This window comes from Emys orbicularis, chromosome 5 (assembly GCF_028017835.1).
Source record: "Emys orbicularis isolate rEmyOrb1 chromosome 5, rEmyOrb1.hap1, whole genome shotgun sequence".
Taxonomy (NCBI): Eukaryota; Metazoa; Chordata; order Testudines; family Emydidae; genus Emys; species Emys orbicularis.
Window position 1 is genome coordinate 82,402,965 of NC_088687.1, and position 22,379 is coordinate 82,425,343.

Consider the following 22,379-nt stretch of genomic DNA (forward strand, 5'->3'; position numbering starts at 1 on the left):
TGCCTTTTAGACCAGAACAAGAGAAGTACCTTTAGCTTTAGAAACTTGTGTGTCTTGCAGGCCCCACTGTGTGAGGGCACCTGCAGCGTGATTCTCCTCTGAGCTGGAAGACAGCATGCTAACTTTGAATGGGAAGCATTTTTCTCTTTAAAAACCAGTTTCATTAATTATTTGAAAAATACAGAAAAATAAATTATAGAAAAATAAACAGATTCCTCAACATACCTAAGCTTTACATTGCCGAAAGTCTACCTAGGCAGGCTATTGTCAGTTTCATTCATATGCTTCCAAGAGATCAAATCCTTGTGTCGGACCCTCTTGTCTGGCACAACAGAATGTCTCGCCAGAAAGCGTATTTTATTTATTTATTTATGTTAGGCTGCTTCTCTTTCCTTTAAATAAAAAAATCCTCCTTCTTTCTAGTGATGTCCAGGTAGGAAGAAATAATCATACGCTCAATGGCCTTTGTGTACTGGGGATGTAATTTCCAGGACACACATCCTGCTTTCTGTCCAACCAGTTATACTAGTCTGTGTGTGTGGATTTACCCTAGTGATCAAAGGTGAATAGTTGCTGTGTCGGAATTGCCATATTTCAGGGCTGTCACTGCCCATTCAGTGTTGCAGGAGAAGATATTACCCTGATTGATTGGCATTAACTGTTTCTCTTTTCCATGAATCCTCAAATACAGTTTCAGAAGTTAGTTACATAAATCCCATTTCATTACATATGTTAGGTCTATAAATGCTATTTTCTTACCATTCTTCATCTCCCACCTGCTGAGTTATTGTGAACCAAAATAACGATGTACATTTTTCAAAGATTTGTGTTTTTCTAAAAGAACATGTAGCCAACATGGTGATCCAATTGGTTCCTTATTAACCATTTCAGGTCTACATTGGCATTTAATTGTCTGACATAGGTATTTGGGCATCTAAGTACTAATTTGATTGTCCAGATGCATAATGTGGAGGTGCCCAATTTATATGCCCAACTTTGATAATTGGGGCCACAGACTCAGTCATTTGTGGCTGGAATTTACCAGCAAGGAGCACCTGGAAAAAACAACCCCAAGAAAGCTAAATTTTTAAAGGAAAGATAGATTTAAAATATCTATTATGTAAATGAATATATTGCAGCATCTTTTTCAATGGTTTTATCATGCTAAGAATTTCAATACTTTCCTGTTCATAGCATGGGGAGCCAGCAGGGGATTGCATGAGGCACTTGGGACTTCCTTTTGTCTCCTTCAGTTATGCACAGAAAGAGATATCAGAAGTTGACTAAGGACTTGTCTACCCAGAGAAATAGCTATTGCAGAATTAGTGGACTAAGCTAACCCACACACGGGCACTCTTAGTGTGGAATAAGTGTGTCCGCATAGGGAGCTAGTACACTACAGTAACTCCTCACTTAACGTCCTCCCGCTTAACGTTGTTTCAAAGTTACGTCACTGCTCAATTAGGAACATCATCGTTTAAAGTTGTGCAATGCTCCCTTACAACATCATTTGGCTGCCTGCTCTGTCCACTGCTTGTAAGATTCTGTGGAAGAGCAACGACTTTACAAGGGAGCAATGCACAAGTTCCTCTTCTCCACCTCCTTCCTCTCCATTCCAGCGCTTCCCCCACCGCCAAACAGCTGTTTGGCAGCGCTTAAGACTTTCTGGGAGGGAGGGGGAGGAGCGGGGAAGCGCTGCGTCTCCACTCCTCCCTCCCTCCCTCCCTCCCAGAAAGTCCGGGGGGGGAGAGGAGGGGAAGGAGCGGGGATGCGGCATGCTCTGGAGAGGAGGTGGAGCAGGGACGGGAAGAGGCGGGCCTGGAGCATCCCCCGGCAAAGTCGTCGCCTGTTCTTCTCCGGGGAAGCTGCTGCCGTGAAGGTGCTTCCTAGTGTCCTTGCCTGCAGCGGGCTCTACCTTTGTGAGGTAAGCGAGGGGCAGTTCCCAACCACAGTACAGTACTGTACAGTATATAATGCCTTTTGTCTGCCCCCAAAAAATTTCCTTGGAACCTAACCCCCCTGCATTTACATTAAATCTTATGGGAAAATTGGATTCATTTAACATTGTTTCACTTAAAGTTGCATTTTTCAGGAACATAACTACAACGTTAAGTGAGGAGTTACTGTACTTGCTTCATGGTGCTTTAAACTCACACCCTGGCTTTTTTTGCGACAGTTTTCCTGTGTAGACAAGCTCTAAAGCCCAAGTGTTCTGAATCTGTGAAGTGCAAAATTAGAGCTTTACTTTACCTTTACTTCTTGCTGTTCTTTGTCTTTTCAGTGTGATGGAACTTAGTGTTCTGTCTACTTTAGAAGCCTCACAGAATCTGATGTAAGAGGCGGGGGAATGATTCAGTTCAGTTCTTCAGTGGCCAGATGGGTCACAACCAATTTTAAAAAAATACAGCTTAGTTTCAACAACTAACTTTATGCTAACTTTCAATACTCTAGCTGTTCACAAAATCCAAGTGGGCAGGGCGAATGAAGAGACAGGTGTGAAAGGCAGGCATACTATGACCAATGAGAAATCCAAAGCCCTGGTTTTGCTGATTTGAAGAAATATAGTTTTAAATGTTTTGATGGGATGATATGGAGAAGAGGAGTATAGGTCAGCAAAAAAAAAAAAGCCCTAAATTGTAGCTCTCGTTCTTGATAGTGTCACTGTAGCTTTAATTCTAAAAGCACTTATATTTTTTAAAAACTATAAATGAAGTTAATCCTTATGCTGAGATTTCCTATTATTAATATATGTAGTGCTGTGAGTGTATAAATATAAAACAAAAATATATTAAAAAGCCTACATTAAAAGTACATTAAGGTTGCAAAATCAAGCACTCAAAAGTTAGGAAATGCGAGAAACAATTAACTCCGCCCCTTTGTATGTCTGTATTATGATAGTCTTTCATTACATGATCACGTACAATTTTTTCCACAGGACCCCTGCCTCACTCAGTGCACAGGATGAATGGTGCTCAGGGAATGAATCAGGTTGTGGAATGAATTAGGCTGTTGTCTGTAGGACACTTGCAGCTGGTAGGAGCAATTGTAGAAAGCATTCTGCTCAGCCCTGGGATGGAGCATGTTAAGTAACTGTGTGGATGGTGCATGCATAGTCTGATCAGCTGCTAGGCAGCTAGGCAGGGGTGAAAGTAACTTAAAGGACTTACCGGTACGCCGGAGTCCTGAGCGGGCGTGTCCTCAACGGGAAGAGGTGGGGCCTTTCAAAATTTAAAGGCCCTGGGGCTCCGGCTGTGGCTGGGAGCCCCAGGGCCTTTAAATCACCCTGGAGCTACCAGCTGCAGAGGTGGCTGGGAGCCCCAGGGCTCAGGGGCGAATTAAAGGGCCATGGGCTCCTGCCGCCGCTACCCTGAGGCGGCAGGGCTCAGGCTAGGGCTGGGGTAGCGGTGGCAGGGCTCTGGCGGTGATTTAAAGGGCCCGGGGCTCCGGCTGCTGCGGGGAGCCCGGGCCCTTTAAATCCCCACCGGAGCCTGGCTCCCGGGGCTCCAGAAGCCGGGCTCGGGTGGGGATTTAAAGGGCCCGGTGCTCCTGCCATTGCGGGGAGCCCCGGGCCCTTTAAATTGCCTCCAGAGCCCTGCTGCTGCTGGGGTAGCGGCGGCAGGGCTCCGGCAGCGATTTAAAGGGCCAGAGGCTCTGGCCACTGGGCTCGGGCGGCGCTTTAAAGGGCCCAGGTCTCCCCGCAGGGGCCAGAGCTCCGGGACATTTAAATCCCCGCCTGAGCCTGGCTGCCGGAGCTCCGGCGGTGATTTAAAGGGCCCGGGGCTCCCCACAGCGGCTGGAGCCCTGAGCCCTTTAAATTACCGCTGGAGAAGCCGGTCCAGTCCGGCATGGCGTACCGGCTCTTGCCGGTATGCTGTACCGTACCGGCTTACTTTCACCTCTGCAGCTAGGAGGATAGAGCTTGCTCAGTGCAGATGGAATAGTCTGAGTCCAGGTCTAAAGTAAAACTTACATTGGTATAACGCTGTTGCTCAGGGGTGTGAAAAATTCACCCCACCCCTCCAAGCAAAGCATTTCTACTGACCTGACCATGGGTGTGGACAGCGCTGTGTCAACAGGAGAAGCCCTCCCATCGACATAGCTACCGCTTCTCATGGAGGTGGGTTAATTATGCTGACTGGAAAACTCCCATTGGCGCTACAGTGTTTTAAGGGTAGACCTGACTTGAGAATTTAGCTGTCAAATTTTAAAAAGCTTCTACGGATCATGTGCAAACTGCAGGTTTTTTAAATAGGCTTATAATTTGGTCTAATTTATGTGGATTTTCACAAAGCAGCAAAAGGCACATCCCTGACACTAGGGCACTTCCCCTATACCACACCAAATTCATGTCCATGTACCAAAGCATCAGAGTGTTAGAGCTCCTCAGTGAAATGGTTATAAGAATTTTTTGAATGTGGGCAAAACCTGTTTTTCCCTAATTTAAATCTTGGAAATGGCTGTACCGTTTTAGCTGAAACTTTCACACACAAAAAAAAAATTTTTCAGTCTGAGGCAGACATCTTACATGGAAAATTTCAGCCTAAATGGTTAAAGTTTGACAGAGTATTATAAGCAACTAAAAATAAGGTTCTATAATGGAAAGCAGATAAACTTAACTATAGGTGGTGCTTCCAGTGCCACCTATTACAATACAAAACTTCTCTGCAGATAAAGTGCCTCTGTACTTGTCTCTTGTAGGCGCTTCTGTATAGGTGAAGTACATACAGATTTACTCTCCTGTACAGGTCCCTGCTGGCAGCAACCAACTTGGAATAACCATGATGTTCTTCCACAGTCAGTCTCTGTCATTGTCAAAGTCAATTTCAGGCATCTGTGGTTATTCCTGGGGGTAATCAATAAATCTTGTCATCACCTTCACCCCTCACATGAGTGGAGGGGGGAGCGCTTCATCATCAAGGAAAAAGCATCTGTACTGCTACAAATAAAAGCAGAAATGTAGCAATCGATCCTCTAAACCGAAGCCTTAAATTTTTAACATCTTAACAAGATGTAAAGTCATGACTCAGGAGGTGTGCATAACGCATACCAATATCCTCACTCCTTTGCAAATTTAAAAAAAAAAAGCTCCATAGGCCTGCAACTTATTTCATGGCAAAATGATGCTTTCAATGAATGCTGTGTGTGCACTGCAGGACACTAGCATATGAATATGACTTGGAGGTTAAAATTAAGTAGTAGCTGGTGCTAAAGGTTCTCTAGCGTAAGAAGTTTTTGAGGATCATGTTAGGCATTCCTTGGCTAAACCAAATGGGAGTTTGCATTTCTAGGAGGGAAATCCTGAAGCTTCTGTATCACTTGTATATTGTTAATAAAGCATAGTTGTCAGCCCTGGTTTTGTGTGCTGCTGAAATTTTATTACAGTGAGAATTTAAAATTGGAAATGTAGGTTCAAAGCTCAAGATGAAGACTAATAAGGGTGAGAGAAGCCTGTGTTTGGGAAGGGCATAATAGTTCTACATTTTCAAGCTCATCAGTTTAGACACGTAACCCCCTAACTAGAATAAGCGACAATAGTAATACATCCTGTATCTGTTCAGTGGGGTGAAACAGAATTACTCCATGAAATTGAGCTAAGGGTCATCGCTTTCAACTTGGCAGTGTTCTAAGCTGTGCAGTTACTTTGCTGGTAATTGTCTAGCACTACTTTTTATTCTTCCTCCCTTGCTTAGGTGTCGACTTACCAAGAAGAGCAGTAAGTCTGCTGCTTGAGGAGAAAGCAACTTGTGTATCTGCTGCAGTGTCTGATGAGTCTGTGGCTGGAGACAGTGGTGTATATGAAGCTTCTGTAAAACAGTAGGTTTAAGAAACTGAGAGACTTTTTGACTGAAATTAGCGCACTTTGGTCCCAGGAGATTTATTTCTGTCCTGCCCATCCACCCATTTGCAGCTTAATTTATAAAGAAAAGTATATTAATAAAATATTTACTTTTTTATAAATTAGGAAACATGCACATTTTAGTGGACCACCAGTGCTACTATAGTTAAGGTTTAGATTAAAATTGCTTTAGTCACCTTAATTTGGCCATGTTGCTCTAATATAGTGTTTTCTATTCCCATTTCTCTTGCTAAAAGTATGTCCTAAGCAGAAATATAATATGTAAACTATAGGTTTCTTAGAACAATAAACAAATTTTAGCACAGATAATAGAATTTTAAGAATATTCCAAACAAAAGCAGACTATGGGGAGTCTCTAGGATCTTCAGTGTTCACCTCAACTTTTGCATGTATCTGATATTAAGAGATCTGGGGAGGGAGGTTTGAGGACTTCAGGATGTGTGTTTTAATGAGATGCTTACCTAATATCCCTCTTTTAAATGTTCCAGTAGCAGCCACAATAGCCTTCCTTGCTGGGCAAATGAAGGTACATTATGGCAGGGGTTCTCAACCTTTTTCTTTGAGTCCCCCTTCTCCCCCTGCCCCCCCAGCATACTGTAAAAACTCCACAGCCCATGTGTGCCATTAGGGGGGCTGGCATTAGGGGGTAGCAATCAGGGCAACTGCCTGGAACCCCATGCAACAGGGGCTCCCTTGAAGCTACATTGCTCGGGCTTCGGCTTCAACCCCAGGTGACGGAGTGCAGGGTCCTGGGCTTCAGCCCCATGCGGTGAGGCTTCGCCTTTCTACCCTGGGCCCCAGGGAGTCTAATGCTGCCCTGGACCCCTGGTTGAGAACCACTGCATTATGGTGTCGTAGAGGGAGTGGGGCTTCATTAAGTTCTGGTAAAACTTTCTCAAATCAAAAAGACAAAACAAAACCATTCAGATGAAACCTAGCATAGAAGATCTTGTGAGATTTCTAGCATTCTGAACTAAAATCTTACCAGAACATCTCAGGAGTATCCACACCACTCAGTCCTGTCCTAAAGCTGTGGATCTGTACTTCAGCCTGAACTCTAAGGCCTAAGCTAAGCCTATTCCGCATCAGATCTTATTGCTACTTCCTTGGTCCCTCTCTAATGCAAGGTTTGGGTGGAATTAGATTTACACAGGTAATTCTCAGCTTGTGATTAAAGTAGGGCAGTTGATTAATCAGTTAACTCACGTGATTAACTCAAAAAAATTAATTGCAATTAATCACCGTTTTAATCACACTGTTAAACAGTGGAATACCAATTGACATTTAGTAAATATTTTTGGATGTTCTACATTTTCAAATATATTGATTTAAATTACAACACAGAATACAAAGTGTATAGTGCTCACTTTATATTACTTTTGATTACAAATATTTGCACTGTAAAAATGGCAAACAAAAGAAATAGTATTTTTCAATTCACCTCATACAAGTACTGTAGTGCAATCTCTTTGTCGTGAAAGCGCAACTTACAAATGTAGATTTTTTTTTTAACTTAACTGCACTCCATAACAAAACAATGTAAAACGTTAGAGCCTACAAGTCCTCTCAGTCCTACTGCTTATTCAGCCAATCTCTAAGAGAAACAAGTTTGTTTACCTTTACGGGAGATAATGCTCCCTGCTTCTTATTTACAATGTCACCTGAAAGTGAGAACAGGCATTTGCATGGCACTTTTGTAGCCGGCATCGCCAGGTATTTACGTGCCAGATATGCTAAACATTCATATGCCTCTTCATGCTTCGATCACCATTCCAGAGGACATGCTTCCATTCTGATGATGCTTGTTAAAAAAAAAAAAAAGTGTTAATTAAATTTCTGACTGAACTCCTTGGAGGAGAATTGAATGTCTCCTTTTCCATGGTTTTACCCGCATTCTGCCATATATTTTGTGTTATGGTAGTCTCGGATGACGACCCAGCATATGTTGTTCGATTTAAGAATGTTTTCGCTGCAGATTTGACAAAACACAAAGAAGGTTCCAATATCAGATTTCTAAAGATAGCTACAGCGCTCGACCCAAGGTTTAAGAATCTGAAGTGCCTTCCAAAATCTGAGAGGGACGAGGTGTTGAGCACGCTTTCAGAAGTCTTAAATGAGCAACACTCTGATGCAGAAACTATAGAACCTGAACCACCAAAAAAGAGAATCAACCTTCTGCTGGTAGCATCTGATTCAGATGATGAAAATGAACATGCATCGGTCCGCACTGCTTTGGATTGTTATCGAGCAGAACCCGTCATCAGCATGGACGCATGTCCTCTGGAATGGTGGTTGAAGCATGAAGGGACATATGAATCTTTAGCATATTTGGCACATAAATATCTTGCGACGCCGGCTACAGCAATGCCATGCAAACGCCTGTTCTCACTTTCAGGTGACATTGTAAACAAGAAGCGGGCAGCGTTATCTCCTGCAAATGTAACCAAACTTGTTTGTCTGAGCGATTGGCTGAACAAGAAGTAGGACTGAGTGGACTTGTAGGTTCTAAAGTTTTACATTGTTTTATTTTTGAATGCAGTTATTTTTTGTACATAATTCTACATTTGTAAGTTCAACTTTCATTATAAAGAGATTGCACTACAGTCCTTGTATTAGGTGAATTGAAATATACTATTCCTTTTGTTTTTTACAGTGCAAATATTTCTAATAAAAAATAAATATAAAGTGAGCACTGTATGCTTTGTATTCTGTGTTGTAATTGAAATCAATATATTTGAAAATGTAAAACATCCAAAAATATTTAAATAAATGTATTCTATTTTTGTTTAACAGCGCGATTAATCATGTGATTAATTGCGATTAATTTTTTTTATCATGATTACTTTTTCTTATCACTTGACAGCCCTAGATTATAGTCATGTGCAGTGACTTGTGCTGCTGTATATGGCTGTCATGGAGACTATCTGTTGGGTCCCAGTCCATTTTGGTCACAAGAGCATACCTCATGCTGCTTATCACTATTGCAGCAAGCAGAATATGAATAAGCAGGATCTATGGGGATCTTTCCTATCCCTCTAAAAAGCTAACAATTGTGGGGCAGATGGAAGAGGGAAGAAATCTCCTTCCTGTCTACCATTCACCAAGAGATGGAGGAAGGAAAGAAGAGAGAGACTTCCTTTGTTTCCAGCAACAAAAGGTGGGGAGAAAGAGTGGGTGTTTTTCCTCTCTTTTGCCTGCAATCAAGAAGTGATTGGGCAGCTATGAGAAGAAAGAGCTATACATGTAGAATGGAGTCCCAATCACAAACTAATCATGGCATGATGTCTTGACATTGTATTGAATGTGTGCATTGTTCTTTTCATCAGTAAGTGATGTATTTCGCCTGTGTTATCCAGAAGGTTAGACTAGATCAGGGGTCGGCAACGTTCGGCACGTGGCTCGCCAGGGTAAGCACCCTAGCGGGCCGGGCCAGTTTGTTTACCTGATCGCGGCCCCCACTCGCCGCGGTTCGCCGTCCCGGGCCAATGGGGGCGGCGGGAAGCGGCGCGGGTGAGGGATGTGCTGGCTCCTGGACTAGATAGTCACAATGGTCACTCCTGGCCATAAAATCAATGAATCTCATTAATGCCATGTCCTTCCTCAAACAGCCAATCAATTTCCATATCTGTGTGTGTGTGTGTGTGTGTGTGTGAGAGAGAGTGTGAGTGTGAGTGATTCTTTTTAATGCCAGGGTAGTATTCAGCCTCAGGGCTGGAGAGCTAGTGCTCCTAGTACTTGTGAATACAGGTTCTTCAGGAAAGGTTTTGTTTTAATTTTTTGCATAGAATCCTCCTCACTGGACAGCGCCCCAACCCCCCAGATAGACTGGACTTGAAATAAGCTCCTGATACCATGTGTGGCCAAATGTTCTTTCATCTCTTTAGTTCCCAGGACATTATTTCTCTATATCCCTGAATCCATCTACTGTGCATAGCTGGTCACCATTATTGCACTCATACCTATTAGTCTGACCACTTTAAACAGCTGGCCTGAGGCCTTTCCTAAGTCAGACACTGAAGTGGCTGGTCTTAAAACCTGTGCCATTGCAGTACAAACACTGAAATTCTTAGTTGTGCTACAGATAAGCGATTCAATTAAATCTGTCTTTTGGGAGGCTTATGGGTTTTTTCTGTATTCTTCTATGATAATTGAAAGTCAACTATGATTTTCTTACCCTTGTATCCAATTATTTACTTATCTGATCTAGACCAAATGAAACTGAAGATGCTGTATATAGTGAAGATGACACGATGATTCTAGAGGCTGCCCAGGTGCAAATAGGACTTAGGTAAGTAATAAGCAAATGGGAAACATCTATTCATATTTAGGGAAGCTTGTGGCAAAACTGCCTCACATTGTCTTCTTATCTTAACAGATATGACCAAAGCAGTTCAAGTTTTGTGGTAATTGTAATGCAGCTCAGAAATCTTCATGCCTTCTCTGTCCCCTTTGGTTCCAGAGTGTAAGTAAGATAATCATTGAGCAGTAATGCTGAAGTGTACATTGCACGATTTCTATGCTTATGCTTTACTCATTCCTTTTGGAAGGTACTGTCGCTTTAAATACTGTATAATTATATGTTATAGTTATTTAAAAAAGAGTTGGTATTTTTAAGGCTATTTTGAACTGGGTTCACTGATCAATAGGAAGCCAGTGAACATGAAGGATGTGTGTGACACAAACTTGTTTTTTGGAGTTAATAGTTGTGTCTACCACTATTATGCCCCACTAAAATTTATAGTGCAGGAATTTAGAAAGACCGTGAAAATGGAAAGTTGAGATGAGACATGGCTAATGTACAGCAAAAATGCTGAGACACATCACCTCTAACAAGTGATGTTTGAGGGCCTCTCAAAAATTAAGCTCTGTGTTGTGCTGTATAGATAGAAATATCAAAACAATAAAAGTGGAAAAAGGTTGATGAAAGTATTGAAAAATGGCTGATGTAGGAAGTAATGAAAGAAACAAGAGGGAGTGTTCTTAGTGAACATAAGAATGGCCATACTGGGTCAGACTAGTGGTCCATCTAGCCCAGTATCCTGTCTTCTGACAGTGGCTGATGCCAGATGCTCCAGAGGGAATAAACAAAACAGGGCAGTTATCATGTGATCCATTCCCTGTCATCCAATCCCAGTTTCTGGCAGTCAGAGATTTAGGGACACCTAGAGCATGGGATTGCATCCCTGACCATCTTGGCTAACAGCCGTTGATGGACCTTATGGTAGTTAGAGTAGGGAACTGGGATTAAAGATCTCTGAGTTCTACACCTAGATCTGTAAATTAACTTGCTGCATGGCTTTGGACAAACAACTGCTTCAGTTTTCCAGGCTGCAAAATAGATACAATAATATTTGACTATCTCAACAGGCTGTTACGAGGCTTAATATAATTAGTGGTAGGATGGAGCCAGTCCGTGGAGAGTTGGTATTTTTAAGGCTATTTTGAACTGGGTTCACTGATCAATAGGAAGCCAGTGAACATGAAGGATGTGTGTGACACAATCTTGTTCTTTGGAGTTAATAGTTGTGTCTACCACTATTATGCCCCCCTAACATTTAAAGTGCAGAAATTTAGAAAGACCGTGAAAATGGAAAGTTGAGATGAGACATGGCTAATGTACAGTATGAAGAAGGCTGTCAAAGTTAGAGCATTAAAGATCAAGTGAAGTACAAATATTAGCAATGTTCTGAAGATATAGTAAGAAAAACAAGTTGATTCCCAATATTTTTGGCCTTGGGACCAAAGTAAAAGGTTGAAGTCAGACACCTGGGGCAAAGAATTCTTTACTCCACAAAAAGGACTCCAAGATATACTGTTAGTTTAAAAAATATGAGCTGTTTTCTTCTGATACAAAGCCATAGCTTGTTAGAAGTGAAAGACTTTTTAAAATCCAGTATACTTGTCTGTATTTGTAAGCCGTTTACATTTTTCTTAGCTTGTACAATGACAATCAATGAAGTCAGTCTCACTTTTATTCACTTAGTACTGCCATCTTTGAAACACACCGGAGAATGTGCATTTGTGGAAAAAACACCTGTTTTCACTGGTCCCTTTTTAAAAAAAAATTGTGTTGTGCTGTTGATGGTAGGTTTTATGAAACCTTGTTTTCACAATTTGGAATTTAAGACATTCAGTTGTCAGTGTCCTTTTAAGTCTTCAGAGTATTCAGCAGTAGAAAGCTGACATATCCGTGACTTGATACAGTCAATAAAAGTAGATACTTGGGAATCGTAGTTAGAGGACTTCAATATAGAAGAGAAGTCCAAGGTGGTTGATAGTGAGGTGAAAATGAAGCTAGCTAAAGTGAGAAGGTGCATAAAAGATGAGGGTTAAGGAAAGATCCTTGGTACACTTGATGCATATGTAAAGGCAGGATTCAAATATGGAAACCACACTGTTGGCCAGGGTGTCAATAAGAGTACAGAGACTGTTGAACTTAGGCTACATCTACACGTGGGAGTAGGGGGTGTGATTATTAAATACTAGCATAATATTAATCTCCGTCAAGTACTGCTTCTCATCTTTCCTAGCTGTTTTCTTTCTCTTTTACTAGTTTTCAATTTTCCTTTTTCTCAGAAATGCATTCCACCATGCTACTGAAGTCATTTCTAAGTGTTTAACTTTTTTCTCTCAATTTTCCAACTCTCTCTCTACTCCAAAAGGATCTTTCAACTTTCTAGGATTTCTTGTTTCCATTAGGATAATGTATCCCACTTTCTGTGACATGATCTTCAGCGTCTCTCACTTAATACTAAAGCAAAGGATTCATTTGGATAGAGTCAGCAATGCCTACCTCATCTGTCATTACCTTCCCAAGGCACAGAAATAACTTTTGGGGAAATGGCTGTGCAAGGGACAGGTGGGAAGTTAAATTTATCAGCCCCCTCTTTCTCCTTCCTCCCAACTGAATTGTTGCCTGTCCATTTCCCTGGCATGCACTTTTCCTTCAAACCTTGTGATCAGTTTCCCTCCACGGTGGAAGGCTGGCTGCAGTGATTCACTTTTCCCCTCAGCAGCTGGCACGTGTTAAGCATAGTGCACCTGCAGCTGAGCATGAGACAATTACAGGGGTAAAATATTAAGAAGCCATTAATTTTGGATTTTGTGAATGATCTTAAATTGTAATTGTGCTTGCATACTAGGTGCTATTTGCTACACATGTAAATCATTTTATTTTGTTCCCTTCAGGTATTTTAGGGTAGCAGTACTTCCATCCTCAGTTGACATCAGCTGTCTGTTCCGCACTAAAGTCCATCCTGCTATGGAAACCATTTTATTCAATGAGATATTCAGAGTAGCCATTTCCCAAGAAGCTTTGCAGCAGAAGACATTACGTGTAGATGTTTGTTCTGTCAGTAAAACTCGACGGGAAGAATGCCTGGTATGTATTTTTATATTCGCTTTACTTGGCATGCATTTGTTTGTTTTATTCCCCACTGATGAATATGGCTTCTACAATTCTGCAACGCTCCCAGAAGAATTCAGCACCTCATCTGAGTTGTCTCAATAGCACTGATGATTACATTTCTCTGCAATTCCACATGTATACAATACGGTGTTGGATGGAGACAGTTTTAAAAGCTCTGTCTTGCCATGATATTGCACAATGACAAATTGATGTATAGCACACAGATGTAGATCATGAGTAATTTCATGTAAACTTCATTGGAGTTACATCAATGTAACACTGATGCAAGTCAGAGTAGAATTGGGTCTCCAAAGTATAAAATACAATATGTAAAACGAAGTGATGTGAACTTGTGTTGTAACAAAACACTGCCTGGAATGCAAATCTTTTGTACAACACTGTGTAGACTGCATTAAGCTCCATGTTTTGAGACTAGTATACTTCATTGTAATAATATGTGACATTAACAATCCAGGATACTGTAGACTGGGACATTATCCATTTATTCTGGCTTCTGACATGATTAACTGTGTCATCATCACATAACTAATAACTTGCTTTCATTTACCATTAAGCTTGCCATCATGTAAAAAAGACAAAAGGAAATTTCCCTTCCAGGACACTGTCATGGGGAGAGATCGTTTTATTTTGAAGTCTTTCCATATTTTGTATTTGTTATCACTGTCATCACATATTGTTGCCCAGTGGCAGTGGTGATATATATGAGGCACACTGATTAATAATCAAGGACTCTTTAAAATATAAACTGCAAACCATGAACAATGCCTCTAGCTCTGAGTCATCGTCCAAGGAGCCAGTGGACACTGCCCAAAGGAACTCTGCACCGGTATATGAGACAAATAGGGTCCACAAGTAGGCCCCACATTTGTAAAGAACCTCCCCTCGAGCTTCCTCCTCCTGGACCGATGGATGGTTATCTTGGCCAGCGCCAGGAGGAGGTTGATGAGGTGGCCCAGCGACTTTGTGGAGTTATAGTCGGGGAATGCGTACAAAAAAAGATGTGGGGGGAAATGCACTGGAACCTCAGCAGGAGGTTTTGGAGTTGCCAGAAGAGGGGCTGCCACTTGGTGCCTTCCAGGTAGATGTGCACCAGGGTCTCCCTCACTGCAGAAGGGACACATGTCAGGGCTGTCAGTGAATTGTGCCAACCAGGCACCCAGACTGACAGCCGTGGAGACTGAAATCCTCTATTTAGCTACAGAACAGAGAACTTAAATCTCCAGGGTAGAGCCCTGACAGCAATAGTGCACATTTCCCCATAGTTCCCAACCAGTAAGCCTCAACCCTCACCTGAAGGTCTCCCTTCCCTGAATGAAAAGGTAGCTTAATCTCCCCTACTATTCACTCTTATTCTTCTTCGCTGATACTGCCAGGAAGGTTCCAATTAGTATTGGTGGTTGTGGGTGATTTTTGTGATGGGCCAACTGTCTGCTGAGAAGTGGACTGAGATCGACCAGAATGTCCTCCATAGGGTTGGTATTGTGGCTTTGTCTCTCCAGAACCCAAGATGTGCACTCTGCAGTGGACTCCAACAGTTGTTCATTATTTAATGCTACAGAATACCAGAGAAGCATTTTGGGGGTTTTCAGGGGTCTCATTTTTTGGTAACAGGTAAATGCTCAGCTTGGTATTTTATTTATTTTAAAAAAAATATATGCAATATTGAGTAGCTTGCACAGATTTCCATTTGGTCTTTAAACTCTGTTTCATCGCTTGGAAAAAACAATGCTTTTTGAGCTGTAAAACACTCAGAAATGCTTGTCAAGTTTGTGGTGCCCTTTGTACAATGAAAAATACTGTAGAACGAGAGCTCAGCTCTCATACAGGAAAAATGACCCATTTTAACTTTTTCCTTCCATCTGTCATTCTGTGTAGGCTGGAACTCAGCTCAGCCTTGCAGATTTATCATTTTCTAATGAGACCTATACTCTGTGGTATAATCTGCTGCCCTGCAAGCAAATTCCTGGCAAAAAGAACAAGGAACAAAATGAGGAATCGGTGTTTCTGCCTTACAAGCAATTGTCAGGCTCGTTGGACTTGGTGAGCAGTATGTGTTGGCTAAGCCAGCGAAAGCAAGAAAAAAGGCATTGACCCCTACTCCCTCACCCCACTGAGGCAGTTGCACTAATGTTATATGCGCCAAACTGCAGTTCTTATTCGTTGACTTTACTAGGGCCTAGGGTCCCAATCCTGCAAGCACTCATGTGCATGCTTAACTTTACTAGTCACATAGGGGGTTGTAAATATTAAGCATGTGCATAAGTGTTTGTAGAATCAGGGCCTAACTATGGGTTGCAGGATTGGGTCCTATGTTTTAATCTCTCCTTCTGACCTTCCTTACATTGTTTTTAAAATAAGAGTCTCCCTAATTTCCCTGTTAGTTAACTTGGTTTCTTATTTTCATGTGTGTATTTTGGAAACAGCTTTGTTTTTTGTTCTTTGTTAAATGTTAAAATATTTTCATTGCATTTTAAAAATACTTTTAATGCAAATTGTACCTTAATCATTCCAGTGAAAACAAACTTTTCTGCTTTGTGCTTGCATCACAAGAACAGCATGAGACATACATGATTTTAAAAAATAATCTTTTCTTCCTATTTAGGCGATACTATAATCACCCCTCATTAGAGAAGAAATATACTTCATGGTATCACCCTATTAAAATACTTAAATCTCCTTTTGAATGTTTTCACACAACTAATTAGTATATAGCATGTCTGGAATTCTGATCCCCGGCATAAACTTCCATACTTTGCCTTTTTATTATCACTTAATCACATTTTCCTGGTGTAAGGGAATGCCAGGGAAACGCAACTCTTGTAAGCGTTGTCATTTCTTGCCTAATGTACTGTGTCTAGTTTCATTCTCTTTATTTACGCCATCAGGATGCTGTCTCGGCTCTGCTGGAGAGGACATCTGCTGAGCTGGAAGCGGTAGAGCAAGAGCTGGCGGAGGAGGAGGAGGAGGAGGAGGGGGAGGAGAACAGGGGTGCTGATGAAGACTGGTAAAGCTGTTCTTTACATTGACCCTCATTGTAGGCTTAGGAAAAGTGCTTTACTTGCCAGGAAAAAAAAATCTCTTCCTCTTCAGGGACAATTCATTATCTTCACTTAAGTTTACCAAATATACTGAAAGTTCTAATTCCCCGCCCCCCCCCCCTTCTGTGTAATCCACTCAGTTCTTCCTGACTCACTGACAGTGTCCCAAAATGCCACATCACAAATGTTACTTGTCCCATCTTATTGCAGTCCATAAACTGTAATGAGAGATGAATAGGAGTTAGGGTCAGGGGGCTGCTGCATGTCATAGACAGGATATGTGCTGTTTGTTCTTTCTCCATGAGTGGGGACAGGTTCTGTTGCTAAATTACTGTATCTTGTTGTGTATGTTAAGGAACAGTATTTCCCAGTACGCCTTTTCTGTAGTTGTCATACAGAAATGTGTGATCACGTACAGGAAGCTTTAATAAGGCTTTTTCATTGCATTAAATTTTTATTGTGTACATTATCACCAGAGCAGCATGGTGCTATCAAATTTAGTGTGCTTTGTTAAAATGTTCTCGAAGGTGAATTATAACAGAGCTTTCTGTTTTTTCTTGGAGCATATAATTAAAAATGCATTCACATGAGTAATTTGGAAGCATTTGGTGATACTATAATCATCCTGTTCTTATCAAGATAACGTATTGATAACAATACGCCTCTTGTACAAGGTGCAGGATTTAGGCATTCCAGTACTTTTCTCCTGTGGGTCTTGTCAATTCAAGGGTAACTTGGGATATTTTTGTTCTTGCAGGTTAGAAATGCTAGCAGAGGTGTCTGATGAAATTGTGAATGAAGAGGAGGATGGAGTTAAATTGGCAGAGGAAGGCGGATATACAGATAACTTGAGATTATGCACCGATACAGCAGAGACAGATGAAAACAAGGGTGGGAAAGAAAGTGACCACGCTGATGCCCCTGGCAATCAGTTAGCTGCTGTAGTCCCAACACTGGTAAATATTTTAGATTGTGCTTCCCTAAAGCATACTGCATGTTTGAAGACACCACTTAGTCTTATGAAATATTTATTTGCTTCTTTCCCTTGGCGTATGCCATAATAGTATATCGGGTTTGAAAGCTTAAAGATTACCATGACATTTATTATAGCAATTGTTTGTATAGTAAGTTTGAGCAAAATCAAATTGGTCATTTTTGAGTTAGGCAAGTGTGAACTTCTAACATTCATTCTAATTGAAAATGTTGCATGCTTTTAACTTAAAAACAACTACCTTAAAACTCCAGTCTTTACTTGGTCTCTGAGTAAGGAAAAAATTCAAGTTGAAAGAAAATTAGTTTAGTAGCTTTAAGGTTATGAATGTATAAGTTATTTTTTGCTTATGTATGTCATGATTTCATCTTTAGTTTTTTCTTATTTCTCTTAAGATTGTGCTTTCAAAAAAAATTAAGATCTTTGAAGTTAGTGCAGGGAATTTAGACATAAATCTTCCATTTGAACTTGGAAAAGTTCAATGTTTGGTCTAGTGACTCATTGGGGATTGTAATTAGCTCTCAGTTAGTTCAGGGAGTGGCCAAATGGATTGAGGGTCTTTTGGGGCCCAGGCTGGCAGGCACAGATCATGGCCCTGATTCAGCAAGATGCTTAAGCACATGCCTAGGACAACTTACCTGCTTAAAGTTAGACACATGCTTAAGTAATTTTCTGAATTGTAGCCTAAAGCTGTGATCTAAGCCTTGTTAAGAAGACCTGCATTCAGCAGTGAGTCAGAGGCCTAGCAGCAGGTGGCGGTGCAATATCTGATTGCAATACTGATTGAAATGTGATTTACTAGTGCCAAATCCTCCTACAGTTGCTGTGCTGCTGCTTACGACATTCTCTGGTCTGTATGGACAACTAGATAAGTGAAAACTTCAAAGAACAATCAACTTTGCTGTAGAAAAAGGAAAAAAGATACCTAAATGCTTACTTTAGTGGGCACAGTAAATAAAGTAGGACCTAATTAATATTGTATGAATTAGTCGAGTGGGAAGCCCCAGTTCAGATTAGTGAGGTTGGCAGATAAGCAGTTGCCGTGGGGTGGGCAAGGAAGAACAGCAGCAGTCAGTGATGTAGCCATGTTTCAGGGTGTTTGCTGCGGGGAGGGAGTCCAGGGGTAATATGAAATGCCCCGTTAGTCCTTTAGGCATGTGGCATCACCCTTCTCAGTCCTGCCCCCAGCAGAGCATCAGAACCTCACTGTGAAGCTGTAAACTGCAAACCCAAATGTTTGTTCTGAGTACAGGCTTTCTGGATTGTGGTTTACAGATTAGTGAGGCCCCTGCTGTAGAAGTTTCAGATGGAAGTGGCAATTGTATTGGGCACAGGGAACACCTGGCAAGGTTTTTCTTACACTTTTTAACTGATTTTTTTTTTTTAATTGAATACTGTTGCACTTAGTTATGGGTAAGATTCTTTGCTTTCTCTGTTGGATTTCAACTTAAATGGTCTTGGGAGGGTAGAAAGCAGTGCTTGCAAGGTATATCGCTGGCCGGGGAGTGTATGTGTATCTGTATTTTTTATTTTAAATTTCTCTTGACAGGTTGATAAAGAGACTAATACTGAGGAAGCAGTTAATGAGAATATGGCAGTCCGACCCAAGGACAGAGCCAGCTTGAGCTCTAGACCGCGTCCCTTTGTCAGGAACAGCATGATAGTGCGCTCGCAAACCTTCTCTCCAGGAGAGCGGAACCAGTACATCTGTAGGGTAAGAGGAAAAGCACTCTCAATGAGATGCTATTAACTAAAGAGTCATTTAATTCCTTGGCAATGGCACATTAGTGGCAATGAGTTATGTACTGGGAAAACCCACTTTTCACCCGCAAGAGTCTTAATTGTGTTTTTCTTGGATTTTCAAAAGAACATACTGATGCACAGTGGAACAGGCTTACAGTGAACTCCTATATTGTGTCAAAACACTTTTACTATGGATGAAAAGCAACCCTTTGCAGAGGGCTTGTATCTATGAAGTGTCTTGTGTTGGACCTTTGCAAAGGGGTGTGTTTCACTGTATAAACAGAACAGTAATTCACACATCGCAATGAACTGAAATCATCTGGCAATTTTGATCTGTTGAAAATGTGTTAGAATAAAGCTCACAATAAGCAAACGCTGCATTAGCATTTTTTAATAATGTACCGTGTGAGGGCAACATAGACTGGAAAAAGCTCAGCCGCTATCAGTTTTGAAGCACTTTTTGAAGCTTACCATGATTTCAGATTGGATAGTATGGTTAGCAGCTACATGATGCAGTTCTGAAACCCTGCTGCAACTGTGTCCCTGAGCTCTGCCTTGGGCATTAGTCTCAAATTTGGTTCTGACAATACAGTTTTAGTCTCCCTTTGAATAGTGGTAACATGGAGACTGCCTTAGTTTATCAGCAATAGATATAAGTGTTTGGTATTTAAACAATAAAAACATTTTGTTTTAAGATCTAAGAAGTAATCACAAGCTGTATTACACAAATTTTAATTTAAAAACAAACAGTTTTTTTTATTTGATATTTGCTTTGATCTGAGTATGGCTTCAGTGGTAAGTATGTCATTTTTTTCCCTCAGCATTTTAATTCCTTACCAATCCCACTCCTCAATTGGTCAGAAGTTTCCATTTTAAATAATGAAATTTTTAAAGTTGGTCCCAACTTTATGGTGATTATCTGATTAAAAAATTTAAATAATTGGTATGAAAGCACTTAGCACTATGTCATATTTATCCTGTCACAAGGTGACTCTCCTGTGAAATGACCTTTCACTTCCTCTTGCACTCACTAAGCATATTAGGTACCCATAGAATACTCTGCTCTACAGGCTTTGCATAACTTTTGGATAACTTTTAGGCTGAATCCAGGGCCCACTGTCTGTTGTTTAACCCCGGCACATTGAGATCTTGTTTACACTGGTGAACCTTGCAGCCCTAATGCTATTACTTGTGCAGCTCCTCCAGAGGAAGTAATGATGGATGGTGTGATGTAGAGAGGGCCCTGATGGTTTTAGCTACTGTTATGTAAACTTGGGCATGGCAGTATATTCCACCCATCCTACCAGCAGTGGAGCTGAACTGGTGGTAAATTATGGCTATGAAGTTTGCTAGTATAGATGTAACCAGAGTGTGAAACCAAGGTACTATGCAGCATCTCAAATTGTGACTGTGGCAGGAACAGGACACAGAGATTGTGACTTGCCAAAAGATCATAGAGGAAGCCAGTAGTGGAGCTGGTGACAGAACCCCGACCTCCTGGGTCCCGTTCCACTGCCTGAACCACAAGACCATCCTTCCTCCCCCACTGTGCAGTATGTCCTGGGCAGAAAACATCTGATGGATATGCACTCATAGACTTCAAGGCCAGAAGGGGCCATTGTGATCATCTAGTCTGACCTCCTGAATATTGCAGGCCACAGAACTTCACCCACCACTCCTGTAATAGACCCTTGGCCTCTTGCAGAGTTACTGAAGTCCTCAAATCATGGTTTAAAAGACTTCAAGTTACAGACAATTCACTCCAGCTGATGTCCACTCCCTTATAGTAAAGCACCTCTTCTCAGATGATGATTTGAAAGCGACTCTCATGAAGTATGTATAGTCAGTAGAGTTTGTAGGGGGAGAGTCTCAAAGACACAAAGGACAGGTAGGGACCAAAATCCCATTTGTTCCTTTGAAAAGTGTTTAACGAACGTTTAGATGCTAATGTCTGATCATTAGTATTGATGAGTTAACAGCTGAGTTTGTATGGGAGAAGACTGACTTCTCTCTAGGGACATGTATCCATATCACAAGGTTCTTCTTTTCACATAAATGCTGCATTAGAATGCTGTAGGGCTCTGATTTTGTCAGTCATTGAAATTTCAGCAGCAAAATTCCTGTAGTTCATGTTAATTTTTTCAGCTCTTCAGAAAAGAGTACTAATAATCTTTCTGATAACTGTATTAGACTTTAAACCAGCATTCTTTTAATTCTGCTACTGTATATATTGATATACTTATTCAGTTTGAGAACAATCTGTCATGTCATGGAATAGCTCAGTGGTTTGAGCATTGGCCTACTAAACCCAGGGTTGTGAGTTCAATCCTTGAGGGGGCCATTTAGGGATTTGGGGCAAAAATCTATCTGGGAATTGGTCCTGCTTTGAGCAGGGGGTCCCTTCCAACCCTGATATTCTATGATTCTATAGTGTAACTAAGGCTATGTCTACACGGCACTTTTATCGGTAAAATTTTTGTTGGTCAGGGGTGTGAAAAAAACACACCCCTGACTGACACAAGTTTTACTGACAAAAAGCGCCGGTGTAGACAGCACTTTGTCGGCAGGAGACACTCTCCCGCTGACAAAGCTACCGCCGTTCGTTGGGTGGTTTTATTTCCCCATCAGGAGAGCTCTCTCCTGCCGGCATACAGCAGCTACACGGGGGACCTTACAGTGGCACAGCTGAGCCGCTGTAAGGTCCCCTGTGTAGATATGGCCTAAGAAAAGAGCCACTGTTGTTGTTTAGTCTGTGGTAATGATTTCTGAGAAGTAGTAATGTTCTTGAAGGAGGATCTGCACATACATATATTCAATCCAAATAAGACTGAGGTTGAGATTGTTGCTTGTTGGCCAGGTGAACGTGTAGAGTAATTTGCTTTTCCCTGTGCAGCTCTGTTGATAAGGGTCTACCCCAGGCAAGTGAATAGTATTCGCAACCTTGGAAGTAAGAGGACTGTAAAACAGCCAATGCTTTGGCAGTATGCCCTGTGCTAAGCTAATTAAACTTTTTAAACAATCCACAATGCATTTTCAGTAAAAATATGGTAAACTGCAAATGATCCTATTTTAATTCACCATAATTGATGACTGATGCAACAGTCCATTTCGAGCCATGAGTAACCTTCCATCATCTGTGTGTCATCATTATGCTGTGACTGTCATGTGCTCTATGAGGAAGAGAATGTGATTGGCTAAGCCAGTGTTGGGCACAACTCCTCCAGGGGAGGCATATAAGATTGATTAAATTAAGGTGAGTGGGTCTTTAACAGTACATGAGGTAGCAGGGGATTCCCTTCCCCTGAAAGGGGGGCTTGACTT

At 41.4% G+C, this 22,379-nt stretch overlaps 1 protein-coding gene across 1 annotated transcript in view; it reads left to right on the forward strand.

Moving 5' to 3' along the window:
- Positions 1–22,379, forward strand: part of WWC2 (WW and C2 domain containing 2) — a 156,441-nt gene that overhangs the window by 119,691 nt on the left and 14,371 nt on the right. The window contains exons 12-19 of the mRNA XM_065405033.1: positions 5,691–5,814; positions 10,065–10,145; positions 10,233–10,319; positions 13,046–13,238; positions 15,162–15,326; positions 16,172–16,290; positions 17,082–17,280; positions 18,865–19,029. Of these exons, the coding sequence (XP_065261105.1) occupies positions 5,691–5,814; positions 10,065–10,145; positions 10,233–10,319; positions 13,046–13,238; positions 15,162–15,326; positions 16,172–16,290; positions 17,082–17,280; positions 18,865–19,029 (1,133 nt within the window). The remainder of the gene's footprint in view (positions 1–5,690; positions 5,815–10,064; positions 10,146–10,232; positions 10,320–13,045; positions 13,239–15,161; positions 15,327–16,171; positions 16,291–17,081; positions 17,281–18,864; positions 19,030–22,379) is intronic.